Source organism: Garra rufa, chromosome 12 (assembly GCF_049309525.1).
Source record: "Garra rufa chromosome 12, GarRuf1.0, whole genome shotgun sequence".
Taxonomy (NCBI): domain Eukaryota; kingdom Metazoa; phylum Chordata; class Actinopteri; order Cypriniformes; family Cyprinidae; genus Garra; species Garra rufa.
Genome location: NC_133372.1, coordinates 560,824 through 577,250, shown reverse-complemented (window position 1 = coordinate 577,250; position 16,427 = coordinate 560,824). Strand labels below are relative to the sequence as shown.

The window sequence follows — 16,427 nt, the reverse complement described above, 5'->3', positions numbered from 1 at the left end:
AAAAATCATTAGGATATTAAGTAAAGATCATATTCCATAAAGATATTTTTCCTAGCATTTCCTACCGTACATATATCAAAACCTAATTTTTGATTAGAAATATGCATTGCTAGGAACTTCATTTGGACAACTTTTAAGGCGATTTTCTCAATATTCAGATTTTTCTTGCACCTTCAGATTCCAGATTTAGGGTTAGGGTTAGGGTTAGGGTTAGGTTAGGTATTGTAGGTACTGTATCTCAACCAAATATTGTCCTATTGTCATAACAAACCATACATCAATGGAAATCTTATTTATTCAGCTTTCAGGCGATGTATAAATCTCAATAATAAAAAAACACTTATAATTGGTTTTGTGGTCCAGGGTCACATATGTATTCTCAGAGCATGGACAACACAGTGAGCCATAAATGAAGTGCTGAACTTTTACCTTTTATTGCATTATTTAAAACAATTGTTTTTCTCTCTCTTTCAATGCATTTTAATAAAAAATGATTTTATTTGATGCAAATTTGATTTCCATATTTCTCCTTCATTTTTCTGCTTGTGTGCCGAACGTGCCTTTGGTGTTTTGCTTTGCTTGTGTTCAGTCTGATGCTGATGGTGTGTGTGTGTGTGTGTGTGTGATGTGAGGCATGTAGACATGAGGAGCACAGACACATCAACTGCAGCACCATCAGCCAGAGCCGCAGCCAATAAGGAAGCCGCCTTGGCGTGACGTCACCGCATTGTATTCTAAATTCATAAATCTTCTTGATCTCTCGCTCTCTGTGCCGCACTGGCTGCTGCTGCTCCGGCGCTCGCCGTCCTGAATGTAAAGTGTGTCCTCTGCTCTGCTCTGGAACACCGCTGTCTAAAAAAAGAGGCTAATTTGCCTGAGTGGCTCCTGCTGTCTCATCCCAACCTCAGGGAGACGATCTGAGCAGTAATGCAGTGATTACAGTATACGGCTGTCGTGAGCGTTACGCTGCCGCTGACATGTAAACGAAGGTTAATGTTCGGGTGCTGTAATGCTCAAACATCTCTAACGCTGAATCCATCGCAAGAGGGAGACAGTCGCCTTGGTAACAGCAGGATCCGTCCAGCTTCAGCACCAGCTGCAGAACATCCATCAGTCTAAGGTGAACTGCTCACTACTAAGAAATACCACACATTTATATCGTTTTAATGACATAAAACAGCGAAAATGTGATCTAACTCTTATTTTGCGCTTTTAAAGACTGAGATGAGACTCTCTGGGCCTTCAGCTCCAGATGTTGAACATGTTCCTCACGCATCTGGAGGAATAACATCCGCATCGGTCGAATTCTTCGAGGAATTCTGAAGAACCGCGAGGTTCCTGACGCCAAACTGAAGCGCAGTTGAAGAGTCTCGCAGCAACAAGCGGCACCGCAGACAGACAGACAGACAGACAGACAGACAGACAGACAGGAGGACAGACAGACGAGAACCTCCATCTGCTGGAACCCGACACCGAGCAGAAAGACGGAATAGGATCAGATGTTCGCTTTCCTCCGTCGTCCGTGAGAGGAGCAGCGCTCGACCGTTCGGTGAGGGGGTTTGGTTCATCCGTCGTGATTCGGTTTTTTCCCACTTGTACGTGTGGTTGATGGCGCGGGTGGGCTGCGGATCGGGCACCGGGTGTGATGTGAGCGCTTCGGCGGACAGGAGAACAGCAGGGCTGCTGTGGAGCGTCGCTTCTTCCGAGCGGATTGCCATCGCGTGATGCTCGCTTGCGCTTTTCCTCTCGAATCATTCGACGGAATAAAGGCCACCTATGGAAACTGGGGACCAGAATTTTAGGAAAAAGGCAAGCGAGTGATTTTATGTTTCATGATTTTCTTTTTTTAATCCGCTTCTTTGATAATCGCCAGGATGGATTGATTTCATTGACGCGTTGAACGATTTTCACCCTTAAACTGTTTTTGATTTCAACGCTTTGAATCCATTGTTGGAATATTAGATTGATGGATGTGCGCGCGGACAACGGCACCGGGGACACGCGCACGCCACTGCTCGAGCGGCAGCGGTTCGCCAACGTGAAGGATTCACATTTTCACCGGGAGCCTTCAGTCTCTCTCTCATGCCCTTAGACCAAAACCGAGAACAGGCCAGATTGAGTGAGGATGAGTTTATCGTTTGGCAGCAGGTTAATGTTTGGAGTGTCACTCAAGTCCATCATCATCATCATCATCATCATCATCATCAGACTAATGAGTTGCATTAGTATGTAGGTGCAGGTAGAAGCGGCCTGCGGTTTGTCTTCCTTATCGTTTGATTCGCCAACCCTCGAGGGCCCTCGGTCTCTCAGGCCCCGTGTTTCTTCTTACTTTGTCCCCTTAAATCTACAACTATTTATTTCCTATACATCAAACGGAAAGGGGGCTCCCCTTTCGTAGAATGCGGCAACATGGGCGTGTTTGAGCGCGGAGTGCAGATGCTCCTGACCACGGTGGGCGCCTTCGCCGCCTTCAGCCTGATGACCATCGCGGTGGGAACGGACTACTGGCTGTACTCACGCGGGGTCTGCAAAATAAAGACTAGCAACGAGAACGAGACCAGCAAGAAGAACGAGGAGGTGATGACCCATTCTGGCCTCTGGAGGACCTGCTGTCTGGAAGGTAGGAGCACTGAGAAGAACCGTTCAATGGAGGAGTTCTGAAGAACGTTCATGCAACTCTTCATAGTTCATACGACCATGAAAGCATCACAACGGCTGTCCATATGACTTGTGTGCTCCAAGTCATACAATGAGGAACAGATTCTAATTTAAGACATTATTCACTGAAAATCTTCCCATGCAAAGACAAAAAATGCACTGATTTTCTTACTTAGATTTTTTGTCTTTGTTTCCAGCCAAAATATCTGAAAATTCTTAAATCAAGATGGATTTTCTAGACGAAAAACAAATATGTTTTTGTTTTCAGAAAAAAACCCAAGCCAAAATTAATTGATTTTTTGCTTAGAACATGCAAAATAATCTGCCAATGGGGTAAGAAAAAAATCGCATTTCAAACAGAAAACAAGATTATTTTTCTTAGCCCGTTGGCAGATTATTTTGCTTGTTTCAAGAATTGCTTTTCCTAAAAACAAGACAATTATTTTTACTCGTCTAGAAAATCCTTGATTTAAGGATTTTTAGATATTTTGGCTGGAAACAAGACCAAAGCTTTTTTTTTTTTTTTTTTTTTTTTTTTGCAGTGTGGATCACTGACAGATTCTTTGGGGAACCAAAAATGGTTCTTCTGTGGCGTCCTTGACCTTGATTTTCAAATGAGTGAAGCACACAAGTCATATGAGCTACATCTGTGATGCTTTTATTGTCTTTCTCAGAGGTTCACTATGAAGAGCTGCATTACGATTCTTCCAAATTTCATCTTTTTGTTCTATGGCAAAAATGCCATCATTGTTCTGTCCACATTGATGTACAGATGTAAACACACACACATGCTGCTGCAGGATTGACAGCTGACGGTGACTCTCTGGAGCAGCAGGATGAAGCTGAATGAGTTTATAATTTAGATTAGTTCAGGTCAGACCCCGATCGTACCAAATCAGTTTTGTTTCCCCACAGACTGAACTCCTGCAGGATTGTATTAAAGGAATAGTTGACCCAAAAAAAAGAAAATGTGCTGTAAATGTGCTCACCCTCAGGCCATCTGAGATTAGGATGAGTTTGTTCCTTTACCAGATTTGGCAAAATGTGTCATTCCATCACTGTCTCACCAATGGATCCTCTGCAGTGAATGGGTGCCGTCAGAATGAGAGTCCAAACAGCTGATGAAAACATCACAATAATCCACAAGTAATCCACTCAATTAACATTTTGAGACGACAAAAGCTCAAACAAATCCATCATTCAGGCTTTTAAAAATAAAACACGAGTCCATAATCAATAATATCGCTTCCTCCATTGAAACTGGTCTGAATCAGGAGAGAAATCTGCACAGATCCAGAACCATTTACAAGCCAAAACAGCTTTAAACAAATATGTGGCTGGATTTTGGTCTGAGAGACAACAGGAGATGGACTTTTTCACTGGAGGAAGCATTATTATGGATTATGGACTCATATTTTAGTGATGGATTTGTTTCTTTTGTCTTGTCAAGATGTGAACTGAGGGACTGGAGAGGTGTGGATTATTGTGAGGTTTTTATCAGCTGTTTGGACTCTCATTCTGACGGCACCCATTCACTGCAGAGGATCCATTGGTGAGACAGTGATGGAATCACACATTTATACAAATCTGATGAACAAACAAACTCATCCTAATCTCGGATGGTGAGCACATTTTACAACATGTTTTCATTTTTGGGTGAACTACTCCTTTAATTCAGACATTCTGATTTGTAGTTTGTGATTTTTTTTTTTTTTTTTTTGTTCTCCAGTGAACAGACCGTGGCTATGCATTTTTGAAGTATTCAAACTTTTTGGCAGTAAAAAATACTGTGCTTGTTTAACGCATTTTATCATGTTAAAATCCATAAAAACAAAAAAACCTGTTCACAGAATAAAGTATAACTATATAGTTTCTACTATAAAGTCTTAATGCTTTGAATTTCCTCACTGAAGTGATCTGGAGATACACTGAGAAGGTGATTTGTGCTCCAGTCAGCAGTTTATAACATCAGCCAAACAGTTATAGTGATATATGAGGAATCTGATGGCACCGGCTGATCAATTCATCCAATGAGGCCTGACATCAGTTGCTCTCATTAATTTCTGGCTGATATTTAGTTTATTGAGTATCTCCAGAATGATTAGTCTGAGGGAATGTATTAATGAAGGGGTTTGGTGATTCTCTGTAGCTGTGCATCCTCTGCCTTTATATTTAGTTATCCAAATAACAATCTAAATAACACTTAATTTAACGTTGCAAAACTGAAATGATGCACTGAATAATTCATGGGTTTATTTCCACACTGATGGCTGTAGGGCAGTGATGTTAATAACAGAATGATCTGAATTCAGCATCAGTCTTTCCTCTTACAGGATTCCCTTTGTTTTAGTTGTTGTTGTGTGTCTTTAGTGAAGCCTGGGTGATCAGCTCATTCACATACAGGTAAAGATCAGACCAACCAAACTCTAAAATATGATCCAGCATCCATCTGTAAGTGCACACAGATTCATCAGCTACTAATTTTCATGTTCGGTTGTGCATGACACTTCCTGATGACTATTTCTGTGGCTTTCTATGGAGGGAGGATCAATGGTGTGTCCGGAGGGCAGGAGGAACAGGAAACAGCAGCGTTTGATGGCCTGTTATGTCACCTGTGACCTCTGTGACCTCACTGGACCATCTGACATCCTCTGTAGTCTCATGCTGACATTAGCATAAAAACGTTTTTTTTTTTCTGAATAGATCATACATGGATGAAACTCTGAAGAGCAGTTTCTCACTAGCAATAATATTTGGGTTCAGTATTTTTTTTCTTTTATCAATGCATTAAACTGATCGAAAGTGACAGTAAAGATATTTTTAATATTTCAAATAAATGCGGTTCTTTTGAATATCTATTCATCTCAGGAAAAATAAAGTGCATCATGGTTTTCACAAAAATATTGGACAGCAACATTGCTAATAATCAGAAACGTTTCTTGAGCAACAAATCAGCATATTAGAATGATTTCTGAAGCATCATGTGACACTGAAGACAATTCGCATAAATAAATTACAGTTTAACAGATATTCACATAGAAAACAGCTTTTTTAACTGTAATAATATTTCACAATTTTTACTGTATTTTTGATCATATAAATGCAGTTTTGATGAGCATAACAGACAAAAATATTAAAAATATCACAAAAAAGTCACAAGTAATTGGTTTACATTAGGAATGATACAGTAGTCAACATTTGAAGTGGATCAAAACCTTGCATCAAAGTCATTCTAAAACCAAAACAATACCTGTTCTTGTCTTAGGACAGCTTTGATTCACTTTTTTGATCCACTCTCAAATGTTGACTACTGTAAATCCTGACAGCTGTTGAATCTGTAAATGATGTGTTGTTGCAATCAGTGTTGGGGAAAGTTACTTTTAAAAGTAATGCGTTACAATATTGAGTTACTCCCTACAAAAGTAACTAATTACGTTACTTTGTTACTTTTTTATGCAAAGTAATGCGTTACGTTACTTTTGCGTTACTTTTTAAATCTGGGCAGGGCTTGCTTGTTTGTTTTTAATATAAAAGTTGTATTTTTGTCAAATGTAAAAGCCTTTTCACACCAAAAGCCTCAGGCTTAGAGAAAAGTAAACTGACGTCTGTACAGTAGACCGCAGAAGAACAAATGTCAATTCTTCAGCAATAAAAAAAGGAAAATAAATGTTAGATTATCTTGAGTAATTTTTGCTTATTAGTATGGATGAATTGGATCAGCGAAGGTTAATAAAATGGGATTAAATACATAAAGGATATTTGTATTATTTAACATATTTAATTATTACAGGTTTGCATTGAATTGAACTGTTTTTATTCATTCTGAAGAACACTGTATCTGTTTTTTTTAGTGAGATGAATTAATGCATGTTCACATTTATTCTAGAACTAAAGTAACATCTTACTCACAATTTCTCTCAACATGGGGACAGGAGAGCTTTTCATCAATAAATGGAGGAAAAAGTAACTGGCATTACTGATTTGAAAAAGTAACTCAGATATTTACTTGTCAATTAAAAAGTAATGCATTACTTTACTAGTTACTTGGAAAAAGTCATATTATTACGTAACTTGCGTTACCTCCAACACTGGTTGCAATAGTGACTGAATTTGATTCATTTGCATGTAATTCTGCGTGATTATAAATGAGCGAGAGAATCAGCCAATCAGCTTCAAGGTGTTTTTTCAAAAGCAGCTGGATCTGGAAACCGATGACAAGCAGTGAGTTAGAGCCGAAGAATGATTCGATTAGGATGACATCAGATACATGCGCTGCTCTGAGCTCATCTGTCTGTCAGCAGCTCTGAGACCAGGATGCTTTCATCTCTCCCTGGACATTTACAGATAAAGCTTTTAACCTTTGACCCCCCCAGGGTCGGCTCTATTTCGGGTTGCTATGGATACTGTCTGATGGTGTAAAATCAGGTCTTTCAGTCAGGTCTGGTTCAACCAGTTGAGCTGAGGTAGCAGAGTTTTAGAAAATACCACTCTTTGGTTTAATTTATAGTTTAATTATAACGTCATTTAAAATTTGAAATGCTACTCTGTTGTGTAGTGCATTGAACAATGAAAAATCTCCATTTTCTCCTACTAACATCCGAACAGGAGATTACAGACATCCTCATAAATCACATCGGTGTGATAACAATGGCATCGTGACAAATGCCTTTAATTACACATCTGTGATAGTTGAATATAATGAAAATAAATTAAAAGCATCACCATATTTGTTCGAAAACCAGATAAGTTACAGTTAGTGCTGTTTCATGAACCATTACTCATGCTACATGTAGAATTATAACACTAAGGCCTGGTTTCACACTGCAAACAAATGTTTTTCCTACTTAGATTTTTTGCCTTGTTTCCAGCCAAAATATCTAAAAATTCTTAAATCAAGAAGGATTTTCTAGACGAATAAAAATTATTGTCTTGTTTTCAGACAAAACTAGTCAAAATGAAGTGTGTTTTTGCTTGAAACAAGCAAAACAATCTGCCAATGGGGTAAGAAAAATAATCATGTTTTCTGTTTGAAATAAGAATTTTTTTCTTACCCCATTGGCAGATTATTTAGCTTGTTCTAAGCAAAAACACACTTCATTTTGACTTGCTTTTTCTGAAAACAAGACAATAATTTTTACTTGTCTAGAAAATTCTTCTTGATGTAAGAATTTTTTGATATCAAAAAATCTAAGTAAGGAAAGCATTTTTTTGCAGTGTAAGACAAGACTTTTTTGCAGTGAACTCCTCCTGTTCCTGTGAGAGCAGATTCAGATGAGCCGGACCACATTTATGTCAGAGGAGAAAGAGTGTGTGAGCTAAAGACGTTTCACAGTTACAGGATACTAGAGATCAACGTGTGTGTGTTTCTCCTCAGACTCTCATACAGTTATTACAGTCAGTCTATCAGAGTTAGACTTAACATCTGGACGAGTGACACAGATGAGGCTGTTTATTAGTGTGAGACACACAGACCGACCGACAGACAGACGGATACTGAGACATTTCCAGCTCCACTGAGAACATTTCACACCTGCTAAAGGTGATGACAGTCCACAGCGTAACACACCAGACCAGTGTGTGTGTGTGTGTGTGTGTGTGTGTGTGTGTGTGTGTGTGTGTGTGAGAGAGAGAGCCCATCTCAGAGATCAGTGGAATAAGGGTAATCCTGTTAGACATGCTCCTAATCACTGACACACACTCACGTGTGGAGAACAGTGAATTATGTAATGCAGTTATGCAACATACATGCGTACAGCAGCCGCAGCTGAGAGAGAGAGAGAGAGAGAGAGAGAGAGAGAGAGTCTGTACAGAGAAACACAGTCATCCTACAGGGGTCAGAGATCATGTGACAGGGGTCAGAGGTCAGAGGTCAGCTGAAGGTTCTGCACTCACAAACTCACATCAGCAGCAATACTCATCATTTAGAGCTGGAGGAGGAATGATAATGCTGACCTGCTCTACCTTTTGGGAAATATTTGTATTATTATTATTACTATTATTATTATTATTATTAATATTGCATAAGGTGTAAAACGTGCCATATTGGCTGTGCGGATCACTCCGTTGTGGCGACCCCTGATAAAAAAGGGAGCAAGTCAAAAGGGAGAGAGATTATTGTTATTAATTTATTTATAATGTATTTTCAAATTTTTTTTAGAATATAAACTATATATAATATATAAATATAATAGTTATCTTATTAAATATAATATTTTCTATGATATTTGTAGATTTAGGAGATTTGCACACCTAAGATGCATTTATTTGGTAAAAATGAAAATAAAAAATACAGTAAAAACAATGAAATACACTGCAAAAAAGATAGATTTTTTTGTCTTGATTCCAGCCAAAATATCTAAAAATTCTTAAATCAAGAAGGATTTTCTAGACAAGTAAAAATTATTTTCTTGTTTTCAGAAAAAACAAGTCAAAATTAAGTGAGTTTTTGCTTAGAACAAGCCAAAAAATCCTCCAATGGGGTAAGAAAAAAAAATCTTATTTCAAACAGAAAACAAGATTATTTTTCTTACCCCGTTGGCAGATAATTTTGCTTGTTTCAAGCAAAAATGTACTTAATTTTGACTTTTTTTCTGAAAACAAGACAATAATTTTTACTCGTCTAGAAAATCCTTCTTGATTTAAGAATTTTTAGATATTTTGGCTGGAATCAAGACATAAAATCTAAGCTAGAAAAGCATTTTTTGCAGTGTATTATTATTGCAATGTAAAATAGCTGTTTTCTATGTTTTCTATCTGTTCAACTGTAATTGATTTCTGTGATCAAAACTGGGTTTTCAGAATCATTACCCCAGTCTTCAGTGTCACATGATCCTTCAGAAATCATTCTAATATACTGATTTGCTGTTTAAGAAACGTTTCTGATTATTAGCAAAGTTGAAAACAATTGTGCTGCCCAGTTTTTCTTGTGGAATCCGTGACACAGTTTATTTTTCAGTATTCACAGATAGTTCAAAAGAACTGTTTATATACTGTTTTAAATATAATTTTGTTTTTATTGTCACTTTTGAACAATTTAATGCATCCTTCTCTCTTAATACAAAAAATAAAGGTTCTTTATTGGCATTACAGTTTTTTTACAGACGCTAGGACACATTTCTCAATACTTAGGTCACTTTTGCAAAACTCTTCACACAATTCTCCTAACCGACTTTCAGCTTGGCAAAGCAGTTCATTTCACATTCAAAATGCACTACAACTACCAAAACACTTTATTCAGGTCTCAAATAAACTCTTTCTTCCAGAACACTAGCAAAGGTTGACAGAAGACAAACACACTTTGTCACCCACAAAACAATGAGCTAAAAAACACTAACAACATGCAGCATTACACAGTGTTTTCTTGTGTAAAACAAGGACACATCTCTGTTTATAACTACAATATATGTTACTGGAATGAATCAGACATGATGCAGAATTCGTCAATATTTTATGTTGTTTATTTATTTTTATTTTTTTGCACTAAGTAATTCCAAAATACAAGAATTTGTATACACACCATCCACTGATACAGATACAATAGTAATGCTAATCTACTGCATTTTAGATTTGAAAATGTTTCAATAAAATATTGCTGTTGAATTTTGCTGTCTTGTTCAGTTTTGCATTATGTTATTGTTTTGAACATAAGTTTAACAGTTTTGCAAACAGTATGTAAGCACGTGCAAAATGTCCTGTACGTACAAAGACTTTTGTCAGTTGTTGTGTCTGAGTGAGAAAAGAATTCATGAAATTTGAGAGATGTAGTCATTGAATGCATTTTGTGCCAAAACAATGATAATTGATCCTCAGTTTAGCCCACATAGACTTCTGTTGTGCTCACTGTGTCAAGAGTTTTGCAAAAGTGACCAAAGTATTGAGAAATGTGTCCTAGCATCTGTAAAAAACTGTAATGGCTCCACGAAGAAACATGAACATCCATGTAAGCTTTCAAATACAGAAAAGGTTCTTCATGGTGGAAAAAGGTTCTTGAGATTTAAAAAAAAATGGTTCTTTTAAGAACTGTTCACTGAAAGGTTCTTTGGGGAACCAAAAATGGTTCTTCTATAGCAGGTGTGCTCAACCCTGTTCCTGGAGATCTACCTTCCTGCAGAGTTCAACTCCAACCCTGATCAAACACTCCTGAACCAACTAATTAGAATCTGAAGGAGCACTTGATAGTTACAGACAGGTGTGTTTGACCACTAAAGTCTGCAGGAAGGTAGATCTCCAGGAACAGGGTTGGGCAGTCTATGGCATCACTGCTAAAACACCCCTTTGGAGTCTTTATATTTAAGAGTGTTGATGAATAGAAGCATTCGTTTATTTTGAATGAAAGTCTTACTGAAGTAGCTAAAGTGCAGAGAGATCTGGATGATGTCATGCAGGATATTTGATGAGGTCATTATTGAGCTCTTTTGCCTTAATTTATGTTTCCATGGTAACAGCGTCTTCTCTGATTGGTGGGTGTGAGGATTATGGGTGGGTTAGTTCTTAACTGAGAATTCAGCTGTTAAACACACCAGCAGAAACTGAAATGATCTCTGAACAGCTGCTTGACTAATGTCTCTGTCTCTGTTTCTCAGGTAATTTTAAAGGCATGTGTAAACACATCGATCACTTTCCTGAAGATGCCGACTATGAAGCCGATGCATCCGAGTATTTCCTGCGTAAGTCAAACGTGTGTGTGTGATGATGATGATGATGATGGTGAGATGAAGAGCGTGTGAGAGAGAGAGGGTGAGGATGATGGTTTGCAGCTCAGAGCTGCTGCTGCTCTTTAAAGTCTTTAATTAGGTCACTTATTTCTATAAATATTTCACTGCAGTTTATATGGGTCAAAACTCTGAGATGCCCTGCGCTCTTCATCCTCTCCTCCTCATCCACGCACAATCAAACAGACAAAGACACGTGTTCGATAAAGCACACACTACAGTTTACATGCTCAGAATAAACAGATGATTGTGAAGAGCAGACGTCTGAAGCTGTGTGCCATGTGTTCCTGAACTGACGGATCGATGGGCTCTGAGTGATGTCATGTGACTGACAGGAAGTGGTGACCTCATGTTGTGATGTCATTGGTCAATCAATTATTATGGCACACACACACACACACACACACACTATCCGGCTCATGATTAGAGGTCAGAGTCACGTAATAAAGACATAATCTGACATTTGTGTGATGATGATGATGATGATGATGAAGGAACTGAGCTGAGGAAAGGCAGATGAACTGAACAGAAGACAAACAATATTACACCAATTAAAAAGAGAATGAGTTTCTGAAGTTTGTTTCTGGAATCAGCAGTTTAACACAGAAACGCTGAGCAGAGAAACTGGAGAGACTTTAGAGATGATCTACTTCACACAGGAGACAAGAGACCAGTATGTGTGTCAATCAGATACACTGATGAAGGTCATGTACGTGTGTGTGTGTGTGTGTGTGTGTGTGTGTGTGTGTGTGTGTGTGTGTGTGTGTGTGTGTGTGTGTGTGTGTGTGTGTGTACCTGGTATTCATCACGTTATGGGGACCAAATGTCCCCACAAGGATAGGAATACCAGTAGATTTTGACCTTGTGGGGACATTTCTCAGGTGTGTATTTTCCTCTCACTGACACGATCAAATAGTTATTGCTCTATTTCTTTTTTATTGTAGTATTTATGTATATATACCCTGGGCCACAAAACCAGTCATAAGGGTCCATTTTTTTAAATTGAGATTTATGCATTAATAAAAAAAATCCATTGATAAACTATTAGGGTGCAAAAAAATCTAAATATTGAGAAAATCACCTTTAAAGTTGTCTAAATTAAGTTCTTAGCAATGCATATTACTAATAAAAAATTAGTTTTAAAAATAATTTAAATAAAGTTTTGATATATTTATGGTAGAAAATTTACAAAGTATCTTAATGGAACATGATCCTTATTTAATATCCTAAGGTTTTTTGCAATAAAAGCAAAATTGATAATTTTGACTCATACAATGTATTTTTGGCTATTGCTAAAAAAAAAACTGCTCAAGGGTCACAAAAGTATTATTTGAATACTTAATTCATTTAGGTTTTAGTCATTTTGTTATGTGACTTTTTAAACATTAAAATATTCACATTTAGGTTTATCTGAAATAATTTTATTTTATTTTTTGTCCAATTTTTTTAGTTGGATGTTTTTCAACTAATAATTATTATTATTTATTTCAGCTTTTAAATGGATAAATAATAGATCATAAATGAATCAGAGTGTCTGTATGTTCATGCCAGTTTGATTCTTTAAGGTCTCCAGTGTTATTTTACCATTATGTATATATTATTATCGTTTTTATTAACATTTGAATTAGCTTTTGTTATTATATTTTTAGTTTTCATTAAAATTTGTTGCATTTTTTGTCATTTCTTTTTGTGTGCTTTTGTAATGTTAATTGGGTTACATTTTAAGTTTTAATATTGCTATTTAGGTTCTTTTTTTTATTTTATTTTTTATTATTATTTATTTATTATTTATTTATTTTTTTGCTTTAGGTCAGTTTTAGTTTTTTATTTATATCCAATTAGTAATTTTAGTGCTTTAATTTAATTTTAATTTGCATTCAGTTTTTCATAAAATATTTTTATATTATTTCAGTTTTTTTAAATGTTTTAAGTGTTAGTTTGAGTTAATGACAGTAAGTCTGCATGCCCTGATTTCTAAGACTCAAACAGTGATCTGATCGCAGGAGAAACACGCCCATGTCAAGCTCTAATCTGATTGGCTGAGTGGAGTTTGATTGACTGTTAGAGGGCAGATCCTGATCAGAACATGCTGTGATGTGGATCAGACCAGACTTTCTCTTTCTGTCCAGACATCCAGTGTCTCATGAGGTGATGTGTGTGTGTTTCAGGTGCGGTTCGGGCCTCCAGTATTTTCCCCATCCTCAGTGTCATCCTGCTGTTCATGGGTGGCCTCTGTGTCGCCGCCAGCGAGTTCTACAAGACTCGACACAACATCATCCTCAGCGCAGGAATCTTCTTCGTATCTGCAGGTGAGCGCACATCACGAGCTTCAAGGGTGTATCACTGCTAATTCAGTTCATTCCATTTCGCTTCAGCCATGCAGCTATCCAGAAATGATGAAAATCTAAAAACGTTTTAAGCTCAGTGTGAATGAAATCACAATGTAAATCAGCTTTTTTCACATGCTGTACCTCAAGAACCTTCAGGAGTAGTTCACTTCCAGAACAAAAATGTACAGATAATGTACTCACCCCCTTGTTATCCAAGATGTTTATGTCTTTCGTTCTTCAGTCGTAAAGAAATTATGTTTTTTGAGGAAAACATTTCAGGATTGTTCTCCATATAGTGGACTTCTATGGTGCCCTGAGTTTGAACTTCCAAAATGCAGTTTAAATGCAGCTTGAAAGGACTCTAAATGATCCCAGCTAAGGAAGAAGGGTCTTATCTAGCGAAACGATCAATTATTTTCCAAAAAAAATTTAAATTTATACACTTTTTAACCTCATATGCTCATCTTGTCTAGCTCTGCCTGTATTCCAGTTCAAGACAGTTAGGGTATGTCTAAAAACTCCCATCTCATTTTCTCCTCCAACTTCAAAATTGTCCTACATCGCTGTTTTACCATTTTTTGTAAAGGGCGTTTGATCTTCTTTTGCATGTTCACTTTGTAAGCCCTGGGTCAGTAATTCTGCACCAATTTAGGACAATTTTAAAGTTTGAGGAGAAAATAAGATGGGAGTTTTTAGACATACCCTAACTGTCTTGAACTGGAATACAGGCAGAGCTAGACAAGATGAGCATATGAGGTTAAAAAGTATACAAATTGTACATTTTTTTAGAAAATAACTGATTGTTTCACCAGTTAAGACCCTTCTTCCTCGGATGGGATCGTTTAGAGTCCTTTACAGCTGCATTTAAACTGCATTTTGGAAGTTAAAACTCATGAGCACCATAGAAGTCCACTATATGGAGAACACTCCTGAAATGTTTTCCTCAAAAAACTTAATTTCAATATGACTGAAGACAGAAAGACATGAACATCTTGGATGACAAGGGAGTGAGTAAATGATCTGTAAAGTTTTGTTTGGAAGTGAACTTCTTCTTTAAAGTGGAAAACGTTAGTTGTTGTGATCCAGTGGTGTCGGTTGTGACTGACGTTCTGTGTGTGGATCCTCAGGTCTGAGTAACATCATCGGGATAATCGTGTACATATCAGCCAACGCGGGCGACCCGTCCAAGAGCGACTCGAAGAAGAACAGCTACTCGTACGGCTGGAGCTTTTATTTCGGCGCGCTGTCCTTCATCATGGCGGAGATGGTGGGCGTTCTGGCCGTTCACATGTTCATCGACCGCCATCGGGAGTTACGCGTGGCTCGAGCGCGGACCGGAGGAGGCGCTGGCGGCGGAGACTATCTGCAGGGATCCGCCATCACCAGAATCCCCAGCTACCGCTACCGTTACCGCCGCCGCTCGCGCTCCTCCAGCCGCTCCACCGACCCCTCGCACTCCCGAGACGCCTCGCCCGTGGGACTGAAGGCGTTCGCAGCGCTGCCGTCCACCGATATCTCCATGTACACCCTCGGACGCGGCGGCGGAGACACGCTGAAGACTCCGCACGGGACGCCACCGATGTACAACTCCGAGAGAGAGCCGGACTTCCTACAGGTGCACAACTGCATCCAGAAAGACTCGAAGGACGCCAACCGCCGCACCACACCCGTATGAGAGACGCCGACCCCTACGGCCGACGAGGAGCAGACGGACTCATTTCTAACACTAATGATGACGAGTTTACATGTTGAAGTCCAAAAAAAGAAAAGTGAAATGCATGATTTTCTTATCTTCCATAAACTAACAAGTTTTCAACCACGTGATGAATCAGAGACTTCAGACTGAGAGCTCTTCAGATCTCTTTTCTTCATGATCATTTCATTTTGTCGCACATAAATACTGTGAACCTTTGTGGCCGCCGTGAACCCAGGGAAAAGAAAACGATCCCACAAACCGGCCGTATTAATGTATTAATGATACATGACTCTCTATATATAAATATAAGAAAAGATACATACATGGATATATGAACATCTGTTAATAAACCACACATAGACTTCTTGATTCAAGAAGACACACACAAAAAAAAGAGCAAATCAGAAGTCAATAAAATCATCATGGGTAATAAGAGCTGGATTCATGTTGACTCATTTGCTTGTGTTTGTTCAAACTATCCTAAAAACCTCTCAAGTCGTCAGACTAGACCAAGTAAGACCAACAAACCCACTCAGGCTGGTTTTCAGCAGCATCATAGACTTTAGCATGAATATCAAACTCTCACTCCCTCTGCTGGCCATCACACGAACACACAGGACTGTGTGTGTGTGTGTGTGTGTGTGTGTGTGTGTGTGTGTGTGTGTGTGTGTGTGTGTGTGTGTGTGTGTGTGTGTGTGTGTGCACCTGGTATTCATCACGTTGTGGGGACCAAATGTCCCCACAAGGATAGGAATACCAGTAGATTTTGACCTTGTGGGGACATTTCTCAGGTCCTCATGAGGAAACAGGCTTATAAATCATGCACAATGAGTTTTTTTGAGGAAGTAAAAGTGTGCACAATCTCCTGTGAGGGCTAGGTTTAGGTGTAGGGTAGGTGTAGGGCCATAGAAAGTACGGTTTGTACAGTATAAAAACCATTACGCCTATGGAATGTCCCCATAAAACATGTAAACCCAACATGTGTGTGTGTGTGTGTGTGTGTGTGTGTGTGAGAGAGAGAGAGAGAGAGTG

The 16,427-nt window shown here is 38.4% G+C and overlaps 1 protein-coding gene across 1 annotated transcript; it reads left to right on the top strand.

Annotated features, from left to right (window-relative positions):
- Positions 1-785: 785 nt before the first annotated feature.
- On the top strand, positions 786-15,815 carry cacng2b (calcium channel, voltage-dependent, gamma subunit 2b). Its single transcript, XM_073851848.1, has 5 exons — positions 786-1,120; positions 1,219-2,620; positions 11,241-11,324; positions 13,538-13,678; positions 14,827-15,815. Exons 2-5 carry the CDS (start codon positions 2,410-2,412, stop codon positions 15,372-15,374), a joined length of 984 nt encoding a protein of 327 aa, XP_073707949.1. The 5' UTR covers positions 786-1,120; positions 1,219-2,409; the 3' UTR covers positions 15,375-15,815.
- Positions 15,816-16,427: the final 612 nt, after the last annotated feature.

Bases quoted from the DNA above. Each gene is read 5' to 3' on its own strand.
- cacng2b (XM_073851848.1), top strand. From the start codon at position 2,410: ATGGGCGTGTTTGAGCGCGGAGTGCAGATGCTCCTGACCACGGTGGGC. The intron at 2,621-11,240 runs GTAGGAGCACTG...TCTGTTTCTCAG, and splicing joins GAGGACCTGCTGTCTGGAAG to GTAATTTTAAAGGCATGTGT. The intron at 11,325-13,537 runs GTAAGTCAAACG...TGTGTGTTTCAG, and splicing joins TGCATCCGAGTATTTCCTGC to GTGCGGTTCGGGCCTCCAGT.